Source organism: Talpa occidentalis, unplaced genomic scaffold (genome assembly GCF_014898055.3).
Source record: "Talpa occidentalis isolate TD23 unplaced genomic scaffold, MPIMG_talOcc4v2.1, whole genome shotgun sequence".
Lineage (NCBI taxonomy): Eukaryota > Metazoa > Chordata > Mammalia > Eulipotyphla > Talpidae > Talpa > Talpa occidentalis.
In genome coordinates, this window is record NW_026555331.1 from 53,199,362 (window position 1) to 53,224,435 (window position 25,074).

General features: G+C 39.3%; 1 protein-coding gene across 6 annotated transcripts in view; it reads right to left on the reverse strand.

The window, feature by feature from the left end:
* Positions 1-25,074, reverse strand: part of SULF1 (sulfatase 1) — a 160,869-nt gene that overhangs the window by 20,824 nt on the left and 114,971 nt on the right. For all 6 annotated transcript variants that reach the window (XM_054692200.1, XM_037505609.2, XM_037505616.2 and 3 more), the window contains 8 exons: positions 19,679-19,829; positions 18,621-18,796; positions 17,141-17,269; positions 16,815-16,871; positions 15,638-15,767; positions 4,452-4,668; positions 1,227-1,476; positions 97-193 (listed from right to left, as the gene is read on the reverse strand). In XM_054692200.1, coding sequence (XP_054548175.1) covers positions 97-193; positions 1,227-1,476; positions 4,452-4,668; positions 15,638-15,767; positions 16,815-16,871; positions 17,141-17,269; positions 18,621-18,796; positions 19,679-19,829 — 1,207 coding nt within the window. The remainder of the gene's footprint in view (positions 1-96; positions 194-1,226; positions 1,477-4,451; positions 4,669-15,637; positions 15,768-16,814; positions 16,872-17,140; positions 17,270-18,620; positions 18,797-19,678; positions 19,830-25,074) is intronic.

Below are 25,074 nucleotides of genomic sequence, written 5' to 3' on the forward strand. Positions count from 1 at the left end.
GATGAAGTATACATGCAGCATGTCCCATGGTCAGGTCAGGGCTGGGGAGCTGTCTTTGCATCTGGAATCTACCTTGGAAACAAAGCCATGGCTAACCTCTTTATCTATGTATGCTTTGTGGTCCTTCCATGCTCTGGCTGATTGATAGAGTTCTCTCTCACAGTGGATTGTATCATTTGGAAGAATGAAGCACCTGTAAAAATAAACAGACAACAAAGCCATTTGAAAGAGTTCTGCAATCTAATACTTAAAAAAAAACATTAGAAATAGCAAAGAAACAAAATCATTCTCTCAATAAAGTCTTAATCTGGATACAAACAGTAATTTGAAGTTGAGTCATAGACTTAGTGGAAATGTCTTCTGACTACTGGCATAGGCAAAGAATGGTGTCAGAGAACACCCCTAAGATCAGTCTTCAAGGGCCCATTCAATATTCAAATCTCCATGAAAAGATACTTCCAGAAAAATCTGGTTTTGAAAGTATAAATATTGTAGGAAAAATTGAGTTTTTCACAGATATCCAAAGACTAGTCTCACAGATAAAATCTTGTTGGATTCATGGTGCCCCAACTCCTCAAATTAATGAAATGAAAGAGAAAACAAAGATCTTGCTAATAAATTCAGAAAGAAAAAGTTTCTCTATCAAGAGATTAAGGAGGTTGTGGAAGGAAATGAAGCATCAAGGTGTCCATTAAAAACTGCAGGATCATCTTTTCCCTGTCTCCATGATTCCAAGGTCCTCTGTGCTTTTGGGATCTGGACAGGTTAAGTGTTTCTGAATCTTATGCTTCCTGATAGCCTATACCATCTCTCTAGAAACTTCTCAAGCCACAGTTAACTTTCGGGCTGTGTTTCATTTCAGCCTGTGACTGTACCTGCTCTGAGCCATATACAGCTTGGGAGCCTCTACCAGTCTTGGTTATGGTTCCATCTGTTTTCTAGACTTCCACTAAGGTAACTGCTTAAGGGCAGGACTCCACGATGGCTAAGTCAAGATGTGGCAGAATCACTCTGACTAAATTCCAGGCTGATCAATCTTAATATGAAACTGAACCCAAAACACATGTCCAAATCTGTATTTTGGACTCCTTGTTGCTTCTTTAAACCCCCAGTTGTTGTGTGAGCCAGTACTGGGTCAGTGTATTGCTGAGTGATAATACGTTTTTTTAAAGGAGCAGAATGATGCTATTTGGGGGGAACATCATGAACATCGAAAGCCTTCCTACTTGTGAGTCACTCGCACAGTGGTGGGCAGGGCCACGGTGTTGCCGCTGTCTGCCAGGACTGAGTCTTCATTGCCTCCGCCGGCCGCCTGGCGACCTGGTGCCTTGTGGCCTTCATCATGACGCTTGGCAATGTTTCTGGGCTGCAACACTTGCAATTCTTCCTCTTCAAGGTTTATGTCATATATTTCACCTTCAAATTCGACTGACAAGGAACGTGTCTGCCGAGTATGGACAAATCTGGGCTTGTACTCTAGAAATAAGGGAAGCGGCATTAATTAATACAAATGTAGGGACACAATTTAGGAGAAAGGAAAACAACCACTGACTTGACAAGCATTTTTGGAAGGGCCAAGGGGAAAGTAGTGCATTATTGAGGGGCATAATGGTGCTGTTGTCAGCCCCCTGGAACTCGCTTCTCTGGCTTTATGATGGCACATCAACCAGTGTGACGAATGCCAGGTTTCTCATATGATCCCTCAAGTGATATGGGGAGTCTGGGTGACCTCCAAGATCCTTTTAACTTACAGAAAGTTGAGAATTTTTACACTGAGTTTCCAACATGAACTAGGTAGTTCTTTTGGAAAAAACTCTAAGTCCAGTGAGTGATAAGCATTTATTGAATTTTTGCTAGGAATTGATCTTGCACTTATCTCACACACAATCTTGAAAAATGGATATTATAATAAATCCTTATATTATTTTTTTCATATTGTTAAAATAGACTCATGGATTTGGTGTTATTCCTATTTTATGGATGAGAACACCAAAGATTTGAATTTTTTTTTTTTTTAAAGATTTATTTATTTATTTATACAAGAGCCGGGGTACAGGCCAGATGTGAGGGAGGGTGAGAGGATCCACCAGAGACAGAGTGGGGAACAGAGCAGGCAGAGTGATGAAACACACTGCTGAGGGGAGCAGCGGGCGCCATGTGGGACCCTTGCTGGTGGCTGGGATTGAAATGGCGCTGCAGAGGCTTCAGACAGCTTTACAGCACGGCTCTCAACAGCCTGCGCCACCAGGGGAGGCCCACCGAAGATTTGAATGTTTTGTAAATTTTGCAAGTTTATATGACTGTGGTAGCTGGGACTATAACAAATTCTAAAGTCTTCCTATGACGTTGGGCTGATATTTTCAAAAAGGTAAATGCTCCAGACACTTCTATTTTCACAAATAATAGAGGATTGCCCTAAGAAAAATTTAAATTTGCAAGTGCTTTCATTGTCCAGTTGACTTTATTATCTGGCAGATGAAGGATAAAGGTGGGGAGGCCAGCATATTATCTGGTCACTTTAGACCACTGCTAAGGCCAAAGTTTGCTAGATAAGAGCTATAACATGCAAACATTGGCTCCTGCTTATCAGATGCCCCACGGTCTGTGCATATTTTTAGTCCCTCTCCTCCAGCCTGCTTGGTAAACAGGAAGGGGAGCACATAGGCAGCTGAATGAGAATCATCCAGATGAGGAGAGGCCTCTCTGACAGCTGGTGGGAGCGCTGTCATCATGGAAAAGAAGAAACTCCTGCTCTCAAATCTATGACTCCACACGTTTTGAAAAAGTGACCCACATTTCCTAAGTTCATGCCCCACTTTGAAAAATCAACACACATATGGAGCCTCCCTGGTGGCGCAGGGGTTAAAGTCTCAGTGCTAACAAGATATCACCAGCCTCTGCAGAATGAACTCGATCCTCAGGCAGGGAGCAACCTACATGGCGCAGCAGACCTCTCCTGACTCATCTGTTGCTCCCCTCAGCAGTGTATTTCAGTCAGTCTGCCTGTTCCCCATCTTCCTCCCCCTCTGGCCTACACCTGAGTTCTTGTATGCATCTTTAAAAAATATATAGTTACGGGCCTCCTTGGTGGTGCAAGGGGTTAAGCACAGCACTGTGAAGCAATCCACAGCCTTTGCAGCACAAGTTTGATCCTGGTCCCCTGCCGGCCAGGGAGCAACCCACATGGCACAGCAGACCTCTCCTGACTCGCCCGACGTTCCCCTCAGCAGTGTATTTCAGTCAGTCTGCCTGTTCTGTTTCCCACTCTGTCTCCGGTGAATCCTCTCACCTCCCCCAGCCCCCACCCACCCTGGCCTGCACTCCAGTTCTTGTTTGCATAAATAAATAAAAATAAATCTTCAAAAAAAAAAGGAAAGAAAAATCAACACAAATAATGGTCAATGCTGTGGAGCAACATCTAACTTCCCAGGAGAAAAGAGACTCCTAGTTTCTGTTAGGAAAATGTCAGAAGTCCTTGTCCCTTCTTGCTTTTCCATTTGCTGTCCTTGTGTGAATTATTGTATTTGGTATTCCCTCTCAGAGAGGAAAGAAAGTTTCCCAAATAAAAGGTCCATTAAAAATTTGTTGAAAGTTGTGGATATCTAGATAATGTAAATGTATACAGAGAATAGTCTTAAAAAATTGGATAAAATGTTAACCAATTTGTGATCCCCTGAAGTTTATCTGTGGAGTACCAGATAAAAAAGACTGTCCTCAGGGCTTCCCTTGAGTTAGTGAACAACCATGTAGACATAGAATTAAATTTAATGTCTCTTGCTTATTTCTGATCAGTCTTGAATCGCCACAAAAATGAGTCACTTTTCTTATTATGCCACTAGATGGCATTAGACTCATTCTTTTATGGAAGGTGCCAGACTGAATTTTTATACCTATATAATCAATCTTAGGTATCATAGATGCTTGATAAGAGTTTTGATAAAGAAAATGCTGGGTAGTGCTATTTATGTTGAATTCAACTCACTTGACCCTGCCCACGGACAAGAGGAATTAGAAAACAGAATTGTGCTGAAACAGATAAATGCATTTTCAAGTTTCCTCCCCTTCGCTCCCTCCTCTTCTCCCCTCCATTCTGTCTCTGTTGCTCTCTCATACTGTCTCTCTCAGTAACTTCAAAGTAAGACAGACAAATCAGCTTATCAGCAATAAGTATAATAATAAAATTGCCCTAAACCATTCTTTTTATGTCTTTACAGCTCTTTTACGTGTATGTTTTTTTATGGTGTTTTACTGAATGCATTTCACTCCATGATTACATTAAAATGTCCACAAAGCAAATTTTCAAATTGTTTTAGTGTGCATATTTTAAACAGATCATTTGCTTTTAGTCCTGAAACTATGCATTGATGATAACAGAGAGGTAACTCTTTTGTCTGACATCCATTCCCAAAGGCCTCAGCTTGCCACTAAGGTAGACCCAGTTAATGGCTTACTTGGAGTCCCCTGGTTTCTCAGAAACTGCCTTTGACTCTTCCGCTGGCTTCTGCTGGTACGATAACCAGACTCCCCACAACTGCACTCTTTATCCTTGTCGTGGAAGTCGCGAGAATAGAGGTTTCTCGTGCTCTGCCGGACTGCGAGCAGGTCACTGGAGCCTTTACACTTGTGAATTCGAAGCTTGCCAGATGTGTCCTCAATGCACTGCCACTTCTACAAAAGGCAACGTGAAAGCGATTTACCAGTCCTGATCCAGGTGTTTCTTGTTAAGGACTGCTGCCTCAGCTTTTAGAAACACTGGCAACTCCATTAAAGCGAACACATGAAGAAAGGCAAACTTTTAAAATGTCCCTGCAAGAAGTAGACTCCCAGTTCTCTCAGTTATTTCTTTCACTGGAGGCAAATACAGATGACAAGGAAATCATTGGAAATCAGAATTACCTCAATGACACAAGAGTCAAAAATTGATACATAAATCCTCAGCATGCAGACTAAACAGTCTTGAATGAAATATGTACAAGCCCTTAACGCACCAAGCCACAGAACACAGCTGTCAGAACTGTTTTTGCTAGACCCCACTTTCTCTGGAAAAACAAATGTGGCTGCTTTGTTCTCTGCCCCTGATTTTCTAATGTGAGCCAGGAAAGAGTGGTACATGAGGAAGACAGCGATAGTTTAATCTGGCTCCACCACAGGGCGAGCCAACTTTCATACCCTCAGACATTAGCAGATGTGACAAATTTCCTTTTGTGCCTTTTCTTACCCTCCTCCAAACAATGCACACCCCACACAGCTCTGCTCTAGAGACACTGGTCACGTTCCCAATAGATGCCTAGAGAGTGGGTATCGGGTTTTCTAGTTTGTATATTCTGCCAATTCTACGGCAGATACTGCAGATTCAATCCCAGACTGAGATGACACAGCACTGGGTCTCGTGCTTCTGCATTATCACTCTGGTAGAAAGGCTACAGCTTCACCTGGGAGTTATTTCATAGACACCTCTGTATCTTACTTAAAAAATGTAATAACCTTTCTTTTACTTCCTATTTTCCTCTTTCTCCTTCCCAAAACATGTTCATTTGGAAAGCAAGAAGAATATTGACCTTAGTTTTAAGCTGACTGTGGTTGTTACAACATGCTATGATGTAGCATGTTAGGCTTCGGTCTTTTGTCTCCCCTTCCACATATAAGTATTGTGTACAATTTTTTTTTAAAGATTTATTTATTTATTTATGCAAGCACTGGGTACAGTCAGAAGCACAGGAGGGTGAGAGAATTCACCAGTGCCAGAGTGGGGAGCAGAACAGGCAGAAAGACTAAATACACTGCTGAGGGGAGCAGCGGGCATGGCAGGAGAGGTCTGCGTGCCATATGGGACCCTTGCCGGCAGCTGGGGATCGAACCGTCACCGCAGAGGTTTTGGGCAGCTTTGCAGCCCAGTGCTCAACCACTGCGCCACTGGGGAGGCCCTGTGTACAATTATTTATAAATACTTTTCTTTAAATGGACACATTTATAAACTGGCTAAAGCAAGGCTGTGCTAGTTTACATATTTTCAAATACATACTAAAATTTAAAAAACTGTTAAATAAAAGATGTTCTTTCATACATCATGTAAAATGATTTTACACAACCTGACATTGTTCGTGTACCATACTTTGGGTGACACTGTGATTTCAGACTCTCCTAATGCAAGGTCAAGTTTGACCAGTGGTCTCAGCAGAAAGTGACATTTGTGTACTAAATGGTGCACAATAGACCAAGAGGCAGAGCCAAGGTTTGCTTTTTCTTACATTCACATGCCTTCAATAAATGTTGATTTATGAGAACTGCGTTTGAGCTTCCACTTTATAATTCCCAAATTCAAGATACATAGACTTGTTCTAGGATTGCACTTTAGCTGCCACATATTCTTTCCCATGAGAAGGGAAAACGCATATATTTATGCATTATATTTATCAGATTGATGAGCCTTGCAGGGAATGTATGTATTTATGGGTGTGGGTGGGAAAAGGAAACTGTGTCCAGAAATGTACTGATGAAACCAGGTCACAAAATGATTCCATTTGAACAAATGAGTACTGCCAGTAGGACAATGTCGCTCTACCGAAGAGTGGCCAATGCTTTTCACTCTCTCTCCATAGTCAGCTGACAAGTGACAGAATTGAGTTTTCATACACTTAGCTGGTGGGGTTTGTGGCACGGTCAGATATGTCCAATTAGCTAGAGGGAGTGCCATGAAATTCTCAAAAAAGTTCTTCATATTAAGAAATAGTTATATACCATAGCACATTTTTGCTGGTGAAAGTGTCACTAAATATGTGATGACCTTCCATAGCCTGAAAGGTTGGGAATCAGTGGTGCTTGAATGTCTGTCTAGATCTGTACCTATTAACACCAAATAGTTTTTACTTATCCATCCACTTGGGTAATCTCTTCCTTAAGCATCCAAAAACTAAGTATGACTTAATGCCAATTATAGCTAAAGAAGAGACAAGTGGATTCACAATTGATGGTCAAGTAGAAACTGTGCTCTAATTGTTTCTATCAAACAGAACAGTTAGGCTGACTTTATTCCTGAAAATAATGGCCTTCTGTCTTTTTGTGGATCCAATTTACATCAACTTTAGCACAAAGACAAGGCAAATACCTTCACTCTGACAGTGGATGCTTCCTTAGTTTTATGAGAACAATGCATTAAAAATTCTGCCTGTGGGGCAGGTTTTTTTTTTTTTTTTTTTTTTTTTTTTTGCCTGACACAGCTGTGGGTACAAGTAGATTCCTGTAGAACACAAAAGTGAAGCCAGAATTTTTAGTGACATAGCCTATTTGGAATTCAACCTGCTTTTCTCCATTAACCAAACTTCTTGTTGATTTTCTATGGGATAGAGATGAAGGGAAAGGATGCTTCTTTCCTGAAGCACTAAACATAACCACACCTGAGGTCTGGCGCTATCCTGGGCATGGAGGATGTGTCACACAAAATCAAATATACATATGCATGTATATGTACATATGTGCACACACACACCTACATACACTATATGCATATGTGTGTGTGTACCTTCACACATTCTTGTGTAAAATAAGAGCCACTGACACAAATACCAATTATTTTCTATACCGTGACCCCTTTGAACAAGTCATAAACCCTATCAGAGAGAGTAATTAGGCAGCGGTTGTGAAATCTTCTTAGTGGCCAGCACACTAGGAATTTTAATGAAACATAATTACCACACATTTGCCAGAGTCATTTTAATGTTCAGTGTCATGAATATCATGATATTTTTTATGGCTGATCAATAAAACCTTAAAATGGCTACAGCTAAAATGGTCATCGAAGAAGATGTGAAGAAAGATAATTTTTGAAAGAATTTCTCTGAAACTCATGCTGCAAGTCACTTAAATGGTGGAAATAATGAGATGATTTTTCATTGCAGAGCACTTTCAGTCATCAGAGGAAAGTGTGGGCTTGGGGGTGAGGCACCTGCTAGGGGAGCCTGGAATCAGTCTCAGAAGGAAGTTTTGTTAAGCAAGTACCCTTGAAAAAATGTGAATGTCACACAGTCTCCTTTTATTTACACTCTTCAAATTCATCAACAAATCAGTGAATTGCCAAATCTGTCTACATTTTCTGCGAGGACTCACTATTCCTTCAAATTCCCTTCCTGCTTTCTGGAAAAATATCACTTCAATTCTTCTGCTGCCTCTCTGCCATATTAGTCTGCACTCATAATTTAGCACACATTTATTCCACAAATATTTCTGTACACCTACAAAAAGTAGGTGAAGTGGTAGATAAATTATTTAAGTAATTGTTAAGTTATTAATCTATTCAGATAATTTCGTATTTCATTTCCTCTACACCAAAATTTGGAATCAGGGGCAATGTCATACACTGAGTTGCTCCCTGAAGTTAGCTCAGAATCTAACTACCCTGTTGGCTATTCTGTCTTAGTGTCTTTGGTTGATTATATATACCTGTTATCAATAACACCTGATAAAGAAGAGAAGTTGGTTATTTTGGTACTAGGATTTATGTGCACAGCTAATTTGGTGGAATCAAATCGAATGAAAAAGTATGTTGAATGTTCTTCAAACAATTCCATTTACTGCCACCTTTACTGCTATTGTCATCATCCATTGAACTTTTACTTGATGCCAGGTTCTAGGGTTATATGGCAGGATTATGTAAATTTATCCATCTAATCTTCACAACAACCTAAAGTGCTACCATAATACACTTATTGGAGTAGGATTTTGTAGTAGTTAATATCACCTGTGATTTGGGAATGACATGTTATACCCATATTGATGTGGCTTGGTGGAAAGAGACTAGTTTTTCAAATTAGAAAAGCCTGTATTTGAATATCAGCTCATTGTTTTGTGCTCATAAGAAAGGGAGCTGCAAAATTTAAGTGTTTGCAGGCTCACAGGTATCTAAGATAACATGCAGAAGAACTTAGCACATAGACACTTCAACAAAGAAGTTTCTATTACCACTACGACTAGAGCTACTGCTTCTACTATGACTAATACTCTTATCACACACACACACACACACACACACACATACATACTTATTATTTAAAGAGTTGCATCTAAAGACACACTACTGGGTGGGTGGGGGGAGAAGGGAGTAGGATCAAAACAAGGGGGTGTGGGAATTGTATGGGGACTATAAACAAGATGAAAATGCATACATTGTGCAAAAATGATCTAAAAATATATAAAATAAATTAAAAAAAGGATTGCATCTAATGTTAAGCTTAATCTGAGGAGGCCATTTTTAATGGAGATTATTATTGGGTTAGGGATATGAAGACCTTAATTTTAATTTTCTTTTGCTGTTATGTTTTTGAGCAAACTGCAGAATCTCTTTGTTCTCCCAGATTCTATATCTGGTCAAATAATACTTGCTTCTCTTGGCCTCAAGGTACTATCATGGGAATAAACTGTGGAGTGTTTGGAAGTTCTGAGGAAAAGATGCACTATAGGAAGGTAGAGCAGTACTACTAAAGTTGGCCTTTCAAATGGTCCCCCAGCCCTTGGGAAAGTAGTGTTTCCTGCTGTAAATCATACATAATGTAGCATCATCGTTTAGTGGGGAAAGTATAACTTTCAATCACACAAATCTCATTTTAAACTCAGACTTGTCATCCTTCTAAGCTGTGTGACTTTGTGGTCAAGTTACTTTCCCCTTTAACCTTCAGTTAATTCATACTGAAAATGGGCATAATAGTAATTTTATAAAATAGTTTTCAGCTATAAAATATTCCATGTGAAATGCTTAGACAATATTAATAGAAATCTGGTTACTTCCTTTCCTGATGTAACTACTAGCTAATCAACATAGTTTCTGCATTTTCACTACATATTTTTCACAGATTTGTTAAGGATATTCTATATTCTTATTTACAACTATTATTTCCATTTTTATAATATAAATTTGATTACAAGTTTTTCAAAGTTACACTGCAATGAAAGTTCAATTTTATATACACACAGATTAGTTCTCCACCATATGTCTCAAGTGGATCCGGCCACAGTACAGGTCAAATTATGTTCTCTGAAAAAAACAGCATACAGTAATTTTCTGATAACCCTATTTTCCTTTGTGCAAGGACCAACATCATAAAAACCATCACCTACATAACAACATATGTTTAGAATTTTCATTTCACTGATGGGGAATATAAAAGGACAATATAAACACCCCTGTTCAAATTGTTACTTAGCTCAGGCCATTGTCAGAGTGTCTTGCAGGTGTGAAATAAGGTTACCAAGGGACTTTGTTATCTATTTTCTTAGAAATGGGTTGAGATGAGATGGGAGAAGGAAAAGAGAAAGGAAGGAGAAGTAGAAGAAAGAAAAAATGCTTTCTTCTATTCTGAACAATCATTTGTAAAAGTCAGAGCTGGATTGGTAGGATAAGTATGGTTCAGGGAAAATAAAATTGGCAAATTGACCTTGGCCCATAATTGATAGCCAGCACTTGTTGAGAGCTGCTATGGGCCAAGCACTGTTCCAAACACTTAATATATTCAACTCTTATGATCTTTATGACAACCCTCTGAGGCAGGTACTATTATTCTGTGAATTTTATAGGTGAAGAAACTGAATCAGAGTTGGATTAAGTAACTTGCCATGATCACCTATCATCAAAGCTGTGGACCCAGGATGCAATGCCAAGGCACCCTGACCAGGACACCAATAAAAAAAGAATGGCTTGAGGTACAGTGTGAGGCTTCAGCTGACCCTCAGTTGAGGGTACCATTTGGGAAGGTGGAGGCAACAACACACATGCAGATGAGAATGTTACTTTTAAGAGACGGAGGGTGGCGGTAGGGCAATCTGTCCAGGTGGGCTGAAAGGGAGTACTGGGAAATAACATACATTTAAAAGGGTGGCGCCACATTACATAGTTTATGAGTACAATGCCCTAATGTTTGTCGCTTTCTGACTTATTTCAAATATCACTAAATATGGTTTAATGTTGTATTAAACATTAAATACAGTTTGTATTTTGTAGAATGCACAGATGCACAATTATTTAGATATTTCCTTCTTTTGGGACAGGCTGGAAGGGGGGGAGGCAAGGGTTAGAGGTTGAGCCGTCCATATCGAACCCCTGTGCAGAAGAGGCCTCAGGCAGAGAAGGGCATGGGGCACTCAGACCTTTGGGCCATATCCTCTGGAACAGGAGAGCTGGGGAAAACGTCAATAAATATGTTGTGATTATAACTGGGGCTTGGTGAGTTTTTAGAAACAGGCCATCAGTTTCTGGCAATCTAAGAATTCTGGCCAGGTCTTATGGATAAATGTCTTTTTATTCCTGTTCTGCAGCTGGTCACAAAAGGTTGGAAGGAACCATGATCAGAGCGATAATCTTTGGATGAGAATACAGATCTTGGAGCTAAACCAGTTTATGCTCAGCAAATGACATTCGGATTTCCTTTGCTTGACACTAGGGTCCTTTTAGAATTTTAAACAAAGCTTTTATTTTACATTGCTATAATAGAAAGGTAAACTAAATTGCAAAGATGCTGGAATTCAACCACTCAACAAAAGGATATGACATTTACTCTATAAAAACAAAAGAACTGCTGTTTGCTCTAAAATGACAGTGAGTGTATAAAATGACTTCAAAATTGAAAGCCTAGGAAATTTGTATTTAATGTAACCATTTAAGCAATTAATGCTATATATAGAAGCAGGGGTAGAAAACCTATAGTGCTCACCCAATGTGAATAGTTCCCAGTCTTGGCGGCTCACAGGAATCACCTATGAGCCGGCAAAGATAACCAGGGATGCCTGGGTCCCATCCCCAGAGATTTTGATTTAATTTGAGCAGAGCACTTGTAACCTATGTGATACTAGTGTGCAGTCAGTACAGCTACTGCCCTAGGGGCTGTGAGTGGGTTCCAAACCCATGGTTTTCAGCCAGGCAAATGCATGTATAATTTCAAAAGGGAAATCTAGTATAGTACACTTTTTTTCAGAGGCAGTGAGTTCTGGGAAATAAAGGCTAAGCATGAAGTGAAGAGTAGCTACACTTTCTCATTTTGGGTTTGTAGTTTAAGATTTCTGGAACTAAATTTCCTTCTTAGGAAAATGATATCATTCAATGAGTAGATTTAGGAGACTCCTTCCAACTCTAATATTCTGTGGTTCTTATCCAGGTAGAAAATAAAGATGTTGGGCCTCCTTGGTGGCACAGGGGTTAAAGACTCAATACTATCAACTCAGCACCAGCCACTGCAGCATGAGTTCAATCCCCATCCAGGGAGGCAACCCACAAGGCACAGAAGACCTTTCCTGTCTTGTCCGCTGCTCCCTTCAACAGTGTATTTCAGTAGATCTGCCTGTTCTGCTCCCCACTCTGTCTCTGGTGAATCCACTCACCCCCCAAACCCCTTGCACCTCTGGCCTACCCCCTAGTTCTTATACCCATATATAACTGAAAAAAAATCTTTAAAAAAAAATAAAGATGTCTTGGCCTCACCTCCAGATATTTTAATTTGATTGATCTACAGTGAGGCAGTATATCAACATTTTCAAAGATCCCCAGGTGATTCAAATGTTCACAAGATTAAGCATCACTGATCTGTGATCTCTGTTGAACCAAAGTCTTTTCAGGTAGAATTAGAGATTTGCACGTGTGTGTGTGAGTGTGTGTAGTGTGTCTGTACACAAATGTGCTTAGGGTGTAATGCCAACTGATAGAGTGGTAGGAATTTACCCAGCCTCATATTCATTCAGGAACATGGACGTAATGCAAGCACATATGTCCATGTTGTCTTAATTAGTCCCTGCTAGTTGTGTTCACATAGTGGAGAAGGGAAGCCAAATGTCTGGGATTCTAGCCCATTTTAATTCCCTGTTGGTTTCCAAAGAATGAAAGCAACAGGTAAAATGGCTTGAACAATAAAAACCCCCAACACTTGCACATTGCTTTATAGTTCATCTAGCACTTTACGTGTGTGATATCATTTTATCCTCAAAAGACTGAAATCAATTTCCTCCATTTTAGAGGCGGAAATCTTGATAACCTGGGGAATTTAACTGTCTTGCCCCAGAAAATACAACTATAAAGTGGCAGATGCCAATATTTTAATCCAAACCTTTTGATTTCAAACTCTTCTTTCCTTTATTTATTCTACTTCATGCATCCCCATTGACCCTACAAAACATTCCTTAGGTGACCAGCTGTGGGTGGAAAAGGGTACACTTTCCTTTTGGGGATTAAGAGTGAAGAGAATGAGACTAATAGTTCTGCTTTTTCCTCTACATTCCATGGAGGGTCAAACCAAAGAGATGATTGTGTTGTCTTTGAATGAGGGTAGTTACCTGAGTGAAAGGAGGAGTAGCAGGGTATTGGTCAGGTGTGAAATCAATGTCAAGGCAGAGATTCCAAGCAAGTTAGTTCTAGCCTTAGTTGTCACCTTGATCCTGAGTGATACAATCTCATTATTCTGGACTTTTTTCCCCCTTTTTTTAAAAGTCAATGATACTGTAACTAAAAAGATAATCTCCAAAGTAGTCAGAAAGCGAAAGGCTAAACTTCTAGAGCATATAACTAAGCCTATCAGGTTTGACCTACATTTGGTAACAGCCTTAAGAGGCTCATAATTTTCCTCAAGTTCTGATTCTTAAGCTATCATTTGAGCACCCAGTAGAAAGTGATCCTCATAAGGGATATAGTCTCATTGCTTGTTCTACTAATTCAGGTACTTCTAAAAGAGATTGTTGCTAATGTATCATGTATCTTTGTGATAGAATCTAAACAGACTGATTCACACAGAAATAAAGCAGGACAAGAAAATTTCAGAAAGCCCAATATCAAAGCATTTTATGGGGACAAATGAGATTAGAAAAATATAAAAAGGCAAAATGAAGTTTTTCACATAGTTAACATTCAGAACATGAATGAAAAGCTGGTGCCAAACGCATCATAATCTAGTTCGTTATATTTGCCCTTTAGAACATATATTAGAATTCTAGTGCAAGCCATATGAAGAGGCTTGTAAAATTGTACACTGAAAGGTAGGATGTGTACCTTATTCCCAAATAGCTATAATGCTCACCACTTAGAGAGCTAAAATAGCAACAAAATCACCAATTTGCATGAGATATATTTAACATTTAACATTTCCAACTCCTGAATAAAAGTAAATTAGCCTATTGAGGCTGGCTCATAAAAATCATTTTGGAGCTACAAAACAATTCGGAGGTTTTAGTCATAATAATACTTACAGCTTCCATAAGAAGGATTTGAAGACTTCAAATTAAAATATAATGAATAGGTCTAAACTTCTTCACTAAACACTTGAAAATTAAGACTTACTAGAATGCCATGTAGGCCTGGCTTTATCCCTTCCTTCAACAACTCTCACTCCCCACCCTTTTCTATTTCAAAGGAATCCCTGTGTACAAAAAGGAAACAGAGAGTGTGAGGATCAAGTTGTTTATTATGAAAGTCTCTTCAATAAGCTAGTTACCATATAATAAGAGTATAATGAATAAAGCCATTTTCATAATAGCCAAACTATCCACTTTTTGTGTCTGATATCTTGACACAGTGCTGGCTGACTATGTGGATTTTGAGAGTTCACCTAAGATTAAAAAATAAGAAGAACCAGAAAAGATTTGAACATCTCTTCACCTAGTTAATGCAACTTATCTTGAAATGCAGCAAGTGACCTGAGTTTTTAAACTACAACTCATTTAGATCCCAGCTTGGTCACCCACCAGCTGCAGAGTTGTAAAAGGGGATGGTAATGACTACTTCACTGGATGTGAGGATTTAATTGAGCTAATATATACAAAACTACATGTTCAGAGCCTTTCATACGACACATGTTCAATAGTTTTTGCCTCTCATCATGACACAGCATTTCTTCTAATATAGATTTCAATCAAAAATATATTAGCTAGTTTGTGGTCATCTGTTCCCACTCTTTTAAAAGCCGGCCTAAACCATTTCTTTAGTTCTAAGTGATAGTCAATGATACATTGTTGTCCTGATTGTTACAGTAATGTAAGAGGATTAATGAAGAGGATTCACTCTAATGAAATATTTAACGTCAGAAATTCCGTGAGGAGTAGAAACAATAAATAAACAAGAATATGGTTTCCTCTTTTATTCCAATCTTGGTCATGGATTCCATCCTCTTCTCTGGGTTAGATGACATTTGACTTAGTCCAGGGTGGGAAGATCCTATCATGTCTCCTGGGTGGCTTACAGCCTAGAGGCCCAGCATCTACCCATGAGATTGATTAAGTAGCCTCTTGACACTTGGCCCTTCTTGATTATCAGTTAACAGAAGCCCTGTGGATGGTGACTTTTCCTCAGACGGCACCAGTCTCTCATGTTTCTAAGTCAGCTATCCATTTCCCATATCTTTTGTCCTGAACTAGTATTGGCTAATTGGGTTGATATTTAGAACTCTCTCTGAGAGCACCACCTTTTTGAACTGGAGGAAGACCAAGCAGTAAATAGGAGGCCCAGTGTGGATCAGGTAGACAATTCTCAGTGAGGGGAGAGGTCAATTTGAGCATTCCATGACCACTATGAGAAGCTTATTTACACACAAGTGAACATTGTCTTATATGCTGAAATCTTTTAAATTAGAATTTGGGAAGCATGTGAGAAGTGGTGAAGAAAAGCGATGTCACTTACCTGCCCGGGTTGCTCACAGGCCGTCTGGTACCTGGCCTGCTGGCACAGTTCTTTGACCCTTTCATATTTGGGTAAGTGATTTGACTGTTGGATATTCTTGTTGGACTCTTCCTTCTTTCGTAGAAATTTTCTTAGAAAGGGAAAAAGTTTCTTTGGTCAGAAGTGATTTGAATCACCTTCTCCAAGTCTTGCCTGTTCTTTTTCTTGTCCCTGTCATAAAACTTCACATTCTCGGGCCTCCCCATGTGGCGCAGGCAGTAGAAAGCCATGCTGTGAAGCTGTCCGCAGCCTCTGCAGCACCGGTTCGATCCCAGCCAGTTGGCGAGGGTCCCACATGGTGCAGCAGACCTCTCCTGTCTCGCCCGCTGCTCCCCTCAGCAGTGTGTTTCTGTCTGTCTGCCTGTTCTGTTCCCCACTCTGTCTCTGGTGAATCCTCTCACCCTCCCGTGCATCTGGCCTGTACCCCAATTCTTGAGTCAATCAATAAATAAATCTTTAAAAAAAAACTTCACATTCTCACAACAGCAAGAATAGATGATAAGGCTCTGTCCACAGATAAACATTTGTGAGCCCCCTGGGAATATTAGGCACTATGAAAATGAGAAGGCAGAACAGGAAGATTCATTTTCCCCAAAACTATGGACTTCAAAACTTGGGACAAAAGTGTTTAGTTTTACAGACTCAAAGTTCTGTTTCTTAAAAAAAAAAAATTACACATTTTTTTCACCGAACATCTGTACAGAGAATAACAAGACAACAAGCATTATAAATCAAAAGGGGAAGGCCAGAATCATGGGAGCAATTACAATCTCACAAACTTGTATATATTAAACTAGGAAAGACACAAAAGGAGAAGTAGAAAGGAGGGTGCCAGGAGGATTTGGGAAGTATAGTTGAGAAAGTCAATTAATTGGAACCAAGACTGAAACATGCAATAGAAAATCCATACCACATAAGGGCATTGGTCTAGTAAATTTGTCCTTTACAGTTCTGATGCAACAACCATTACTCTGCTGGTCAGCAGAGAATGAGTAGCAAACCATTCAATCTTGTGACTAGGTTTACGAAATCTACATGCTTAGTAAGCCAGAAAAAAAAATGTGGGGAGAAAACACCCCGCAGGGAGAGCTGCCCACTAGGACTGATTCCCAGAAGCACCCCAGGAACCAATAATTACCCTCTTTCCACGAGGAATGTATCACGCCAAATTTTGGCCTTCTTGTTTGTTCGAAACCTGAAATCAAAATAATAATATTTACTGTTGGCATCTGGATGTTTTTCCAAATGGATTTGTGCTAACAGTTTATTTAAAGAAACACCTCTCCCTTCCCGCAGACCATGACTGCATTTCCATCAATATGCTGCTCACAAACAGCTGAGAAATTTTCAGCTCAATGTGTTCCTCATGGGCAAAGCAAATTTTGCCTCCGTTTCTTTCAGCTGCTGGTTGGCTCTGGGCACCAGTGTGCTTGCGGCTGGCCGATGGAAAGAAAATGGACACACCTGTTACCTGGCTTTTCCAGGTCCAGAAGTTTGAGGACAGACTTGCCGTCCACGTCAGGAGGCGTGTCGAGCCCAGCGATATCCAGGATGGTAGGAGCCAGGTCAATGTTGAGAACAATCTGTGGGACTCTGCAATGGGATGGACAGTTAGGCCCCAGAACCAGTACCAAGGAAAGTGAGGCCTAGGGCTGCTTTCTCCACACCATGGCTCATCGACTCAAGCTTCTCCCCCTCTCATCTCCTCTGGTCTCCTAGGGATGGGTAGCGGCCTCAGGTCAGGATGGCTGAATGTCAGCAGCGATGGCACAGAGCTGGACGACTGTTGCTCACAGGGGTCAGGCTGGAGAGGGGCCTACGTCCTTCAGTGCTGGCTGTACTTTCAGATAATTCATAACCTGATGAATGGGTTGTATAGAATGTAGACATTTTTCTAAAACCTGATATTCCATAACTCTTCTGGTGAACTGAAGTTTGAAAATCAATCTTCTAAAAATGGGCATGAGGTTTTTAGAGTTGAATCCAATCTATGCTACCTAGTCTTTCAAACATAAATTCAACTTGAGATATGACACTTTTATTCTGAAGTGTTTGAATGATCTGTTTCCAAGGATCTGAAGAGACATAATAACATTTTTCAAAGAAACCCCCTCGACCTTTAGTTCAGTGAAAGCAGCAGCAATTGAGGCACATGAATAAAGGTCAGACTACCTGGGTTCGAGGCTGATGTGGCCACTGCCACGATCGGGGATCCCGAGAGGCTCTGACTCCGTCAGCCTAGTTTTTTTAGTGTTAAATCAGGGGTCTAGGCTAGATGCTCTTTAAGGGTCCTTTAGTTTTTGACTTCTACTTGCACTCATTCTTTACATTCTTCCTGCAAGTGTTTCATGAATGTGATTTCATTTTATGAAATCATTCTGTTGTGACTGGCAGGGCATAAGAAACCCATTTTATGATGAGAAGGCTGAGACACAAAAGGATACAGTGACTTGCCTAGTGAAACAAAACTCTGGGCCCTCGGACCTCTTTTCTTTTAACAGAAAATCATGCATTTTTAAATTTAATTTTCTCTAAAAATTCTTTAGCAAAAATAAAAAAAAAATACAACTTTGAGCATGGCATTTGTTGTTTTTTTTTAAAGACTGTATCTCTGATTCACAAAAGGTGGGGATGACACACCTGAAGTCACATTCTGTGAGTGAATATGACACAGAGACCATGTGCCATGGGTCCTGGCCAATTTGAGAAAATGAGTCACTGATAGCATTATTTTTCCTTCTCTTTAAATAGTACACTTTGGTTAATTTAACATGTGGTGGGCAGGAGATGGGGGTCGGGTGGGTTTTCATCTTCTAAATGACCACCCTACAGACACCCTTTTTTGTTTTGGAAGAAAGGAAACCAGACACTGAGATTGGTAATTGAATTATATCAGATGTACATGAACTACGACAGTGGAATGTGCAAACAGAGAAATACGTACACTGATCCTGGTTCTACACTTGGACCACGAATAAAGAAAGGCACTCGGATATCAAAGTCATATGGCATAGATTTCCCCTTCACCAGTCCAAACTGCCCAATATGGTAACCGTGGTCGGCAGTATAAATGATGTACGTGTTCTCCAGCTCCCCTGTTTCCACCAGCATATTATAGAGCTGAAACACAGCACAAAGACAAGTCAGAAGCAATTGTGATGGCAGAATAGGACAAAAGTATTCTCCTGATTTCCCTAAATCTTTTTTCCATTGCTTTTAAAAGGCAAGAGTTACTTTAATAAGACAGACAAACATGATCTACATTCTCTTGTAGCTTATAATCCTGGAAGAAAACGTTCAATAATATAGTTGAAATACAACTCTTTTGAATCTGGCACATTCTGCTTAAAGGTTTTGTTCTTCTACTTGGGGGAAAAAAAGCCATAAAACAACCTTCAACACCAAAAGTACATGTTTTACTTTGAAAATCCATTTTAAAACCACCACGCATATTTAGTTTTCAAGGGTTAAAAACAGGCTGCCTCTGAACCTAGTCCAGTTAGATCCAACATTTAGACAGGTCTCTTTTTGGCTTATGTTTTAAAATTCAGGAAATTTCAAATAAAAGGTTTGTATTTCTGGTTTCACTTAAAAAGTGAGAAGATCTGGATCCATGTTTCCATGTGGCAAATATTAGTTGTGACTGAGTAGTTACTACTTGCTTTATATGTGACAGATAATTTCCACTTCACCCCAGTCCCCACCATTTCTTATTGCTTTATACTGGACCTGTTTTAGTTATTTCATTATTACATTAATTCCTGAAGGCGTAGTCCTTGATTTATAGTGTTTTGATTTTTTATCTTCTCTTTGTCACTGAATCCGTAAGAACCAAGGTTGGAGAAGTAGACAAAAGGGGTGACAGGATGAAAGAGTCATTGAACTCTCTCTTTCTCTCTCACTCTCAAAATAAATGAGAAACAAAAAGAAGATTGGCAGGAGTAGGTCTACACAAGGAAAGCTGCAGCGAAACCTATCAATGAGGCAAATTCACGTGCTTACCCTTTCCACAGAATCATCCACTGACATCAAAGTCTGAAGCCTTTTGCGGTGTAGAACATTTGTAAATTCCATGTGGATGGGCAGCATGGGTCCGGTGTACTGCATAATCCAGTGTTTATCCATATTTGGTGCATAGTTGTAACTAGGAGTTCTGAAAACATCCAGAAAGGAATCTTTACTATACATTTTTCACTTAGACATTTAGAGAAATATCTTGAGTTAAATAAAGGTTGTGAAATGATCATCTAAGAAAGATTATTTAGACACTGCTAACAGATCTCTCCCAGGGTTTTTCCTTGTATTTATAAGATTTGAAGTCTTTACCATTCCAAACAGCACATCCTCTGAGGGTATATGGATTCAAACTTATAAAACCAGGACTGGTTTTTAAAATTGTAATTCATGCAAACTTATTTTGGTTCATTAGATAAAAGGCACAAACACGTATCAAGACGGTCATGGTTATGTTACAAATCTACAGATAAAACTCAGTAATGTACAAGGGAATAAATTCATCATGGTGTTAACTCAATAAAATGTTATTGTTAATTAAGATATTAAATATAGTTACACATATGCAATGAGGAATGATACTTTCATGAGGTATGAGCACACCCCCAACATATTTTTCTTGAATTTATTATTTTATTGATCAATATGTCTCTATGAGCTTTTAATCATTCCTAACATTTTGTTTTAGATATCAGAAATTTAATTAGATTTTCTGGAATTATAACTAAGTCTACTTTTGCAATATCCACGTTTGCCAATAAACCTTATTTTATAGACAAATCAATGTAAGTACAGGGCATAATTTTTGTTAATCACAAGGAAGTGGGTCTTTTGTTTAGGAACAGGTCAATTCGAAAGCCTATATTAATCTTTTGCAGAGTCCAATTGGCTCATTAGGATCCCATAAAATACGTCTTTCTCTTTGAAGCCTTACCTAACTCCCTTGACCATCAAATGCTGCCACCTCACGTTACAGCAATTCTCTTGTTTATATCTGACCTCTCCAACAGACTATAATGTACTTGAACCTTCTCCTTAGATGTTAGTAAGAAAATAGAAATTGCTTAATATTAAAAAAAATTATTGACCATTTAATTAATTTAATTATCTTGGCTATTCTGGGAAATTTGTCATTTCCATTTCACAACTGAAAAGACTGAAGTTTTGTAAAGTTAAATGACTTCCTCAGATTAACAAAGTTAGCCTAAGTCCATTTGCTTTAATAAAATGGAAGAAATGTAAAATGAGGAATGTTTCTATATCTGAAATTGCTTCTAATATGAATCACAACCTTATAGCAAGTCTCACAGAACAAGCACCCATCTATGTTGGTTGAGAAATTTGATGACCAGTTTTTGTTCTGGGGAAAAGCCCATCAGTGAAATATTGTGGACAATGATGGCTGAAGATCATCACTTATATCAGAAAACTAGAGAAACAATCAGTCACTGGGAGCCCAGTGACTTCAGAAGCCTTAACCGCATTGGTTTCCTTAGGCCTGCTTCCCATGGGGCAAACTCAGAATTCCTGAGATACATGATTGAAACACGGGGATTTCCATGCACGTGGAGCTATGTAAATGCTGCCCATTATAATACATTTTTTTTTTTTCTGCCAGTGGGATTTACAGGTTTCTCTTTTGATAATTGAAAATGATATTTTGGTAGAGAAAGGTAGCCTGATGACCAGTAAGAGCGATGGTTAACTGAAAGTGTAAAAGCACAAAGACTGATATAATATTTGGAAACAGAAGACACTGTTTCTAAGGTGTACAAGCTGTGATCAGAAGCGTATGTCAACTGTCTTTTAAAGGACAGATCTATAGAGTGAAAAAAGCATGTATGGCTCAATTTGCTCCTCTATAAATGCACCTTCCTAAAAAGTTGTTCTGAGGAAGAAATTGATTTATCTATGTATTCCACCTTACTTATCTGTGTCTCTCTCTCCACCTACTTCTCTCCCCCCACCCGACCCCGCTCTCTCTCTCTCCTTATCACTTGAAAGTGCTTAGAACTGAGGAGTTTCCTACAGGAGTCAATATATAAGCATACTCTACAAAGTATCTTGGTCAGAAAAAAATATTGTGGCATTAAAAAACAAGCTCTTCCGGTAGCCCCGGTCATTCTTTCTAAGAATGAACTTTTAATATGCACTTTCCTCTTCTTATCAAGTAAATGATTCATGAACCAAATGGTCTCATTTTGGATTGAAGGGTTCCTCATATCTAAAACGGAACAACAGGCAGATTCAGGCTCGTGTAGCTCAGGAGCTGAGAAAGAGCTTAAGCCCATATTTTTCGTTCTTCATGCAACATGTCTTGTTACAAACAGGATTAGATAAAGAGGCTGAGGAGGAGGAAAGAGGGGCCTTCTAAATCCCATTGAAAAGGGATTTTCACCCATGGGGGTAGTTTAAGGTCAGAGAAATGTAACAAGCTGGTCACGAAAGGTCCCGTAACCACTCACTGATACGTGCCCTGGAAAAGAACATGGCTAGAAAAGATGACACAGGGTTTCTCCGTAATACCTAAACATCCTCCTCTGACTGCCTTTGATGTTAGTTCACCTTAATTTTAAAATAAATCTAGTTGACTTTTAAAAACCACAAAACCTCAACACAAATAAAAATTACAATAGGGAACCCGAATGCAGACTCACAGTGGGCAAATTATATCTTCCACCGGTTACCTTGATGTGCTTGGCAAAGCTCCACCTCGCTTTGAGGAACAGGGAAGGTTGCCGCAAATTACAAGCCTCCAATTGGACCCTCAGATTTACAGAATGACATATGTTAAATCTGGCTTATATTAAAAGGGAGAGTTAGGTCTGTTGTCAAAACTGTTCTCCTCCGTCCTTTTCTCCCCTTAATTTCTCCATGTGGGAGATGACCCCCTGCTTGGGGGATGAAATCCCAGGTGGGATCTCAGTGGGGTGGGGGAGAGGTATGCTTTTGCCTTTTGAAGGAAGACAGACTAGACTGCCCCCTCCACCCCACTTCCCACAGAAACGCAGCTGTTGAGGGACCTGCAGGTGGAAGGTCGGGGGTCTCTGGAATTGACAATGTTGTTGAAAAGTGATCTCTTGCCAAAGACCTGTGGTTGCCTCATGCTGGGGTCTGCAGATTCCTGGAAGATCCAGCCTTCTGTCCCTCAGTGATAATTAAGGCTTGCTTCCTAAGTAAGAATTGACTTATAATTATTCAAACAGGGCCTGGGGCTGCCAGCTGGAACACAAGCTACTGAAAGAGGCAGGTAACTTGTTTTAGGGAAATTGGAAAAGCACATATCTAATTATTCCCGAATGTTTTTGAATCCGATCCAAATTTTCATCCCAGTTCTGTTAGTTAGTAGTGTGTGATCTGGAGCTTCTGTTTTCTCTAAGCTTCTGTTTCCTCATCTATGTAATGGGAATAACAACTTTAAAGAGTTGTTGTGAAGGTTCAAAGAGATCTCAGAAACTCCACAAAACAAATCCTGGGATCACATCATACTCACACTCCCAAGGAGCTGTGAATAGTCTTATTTAATAGTTCATTTTATTGCTGTGACAACCCTAAGGAGTAGGCAGGACCTCTTGTAAACAAAAAGTATACGCAGGTGGCTCTGAACACAGGTGCCACAGGACTGTGTCTATGATATCACACTGACCAGGATCCTGCGCCACAGTCCCCAGGAAGCAACTCATAGTCACAGTCATAGATCTGACACATACCATCGGCTTCTGTAAAAAGCGAAGTTTTAAAATTCTGTCTTCGATCTGACTAAATTATTAGCCACTTCTGTTTCCCATTCACCCGCCTCCCACCGGCTGAGTGTCTACTTTTTTTTTGCAATTGCAGGGTAAAATCTGACCCACCAGGCACTCTGGATGCATCAGAAAAAAGGTAAATAACTTTGGCTATTTGCTTTAAAATTGAAAGAACAAAGGATCAACAGTCATTTTGGAATTTCTGTTGTTTCTGTTTCATTTAAAAAAATTTTTTTTGGTTCAGAATACAAATTTGTATCAGAATACTCCTTAGGGTTGTCACAACAATCAAATGAACTAGACCATTCCCAGCTCCTTGGGAGTGTGAATATGATGTGATTTAAAAAAAAAGTCGTATCTGTGCCTTGTCTGGTAAGACACTGTTGCCCGTTCAGATAAGGGTTTTATCTACAACTATGTACATTTAAGAAAATATATAGTTAACCCTCTATAGACCATTCCTGTATTTTGAAGTATGCACTCCTCTACTCATTGCAGGCTTATTTTCAATAACCAAGTCACAGAAACAGTTTAAGTGGCCAAGGGCAGAAGAGTGGATTAGATTTAGTTTATATATATAATGGAATACTACTCAGCTATAAAAAAGATGAACTTTTGCCATTTGCCACAGCATGGAGGAACTGGGGAGAATTATGCAAAGGGAAACAAGTCAGAAGGAGAAAGACAAATTCTGGATGTCATTTACATGACATGTCATTTACATTACATTACATGTGGAATATAGAGAAACAAAGCAAAGAGGCAAAACCAAACCAATAACAAATCCTTGACAACTGACAGCAAAACTGAGGTAACCCAAAGGGGAGGGTGGCCGGATGGAGTAAAAACATGGGGTAAAAACATTCATTTGTAGAGGTGTGAACTTACAATCTCTAAAAAAAAAAAATGATGTAAACAAATTTTACTAAAAAATGAAATTATTCTCATATTTAAAAATGTTAACTTTAGCAAAGCTTCCCTGTGTATGACTCTTCTCCAGTCATTATTTGCGTGGATTTATTGCTCAGCATGCCCTGGCACAGATCTTTCAAACCACTGCATTAGTAAATTAAAACTTCATCATCATTGCCAAATATTTTTGGGCTTTGATTTTTTTTCCTGTATTGCTTATAGATGTAACAGGAATAAGAATTATAAAAATCAATACTATCACCTTTCTTTTTGATGGATGAGTATTTGGGGAAAATAATTTCTATTAGCAAAGAAATTGTTTCAAGAGATGCATGTGTTTTACATTAAATCCATACTTGGGGAGTTGCAAAGAACTTAGCAGTTCATTTTTACCAAGGATGGCCTTTGTGTCACCCGAGTGAAAATATATTCTAGTGTTTTATATTTTAACATGTGTTTTCTTCATTTGTTATTTAGTCTCAGACAACAACAAAAACTCTAATGATCTAACTTAAAGGGTATTGGTAGCAGGACCACGAGTCTTTGAGAAATGAAATAGGTCTCAATTCCCAGAATAAAGCCAGTTATACAGATTTAAGACACACTCACATCATTAAATTAGAAATTCTATACTTAATCTCCCAAGCCATACCATCTCAGCTTTCACTAAAATTGAACTTACTTAACTTTGTGGAGATATTGCCCACTTGAGTACAAGTGTCTTCA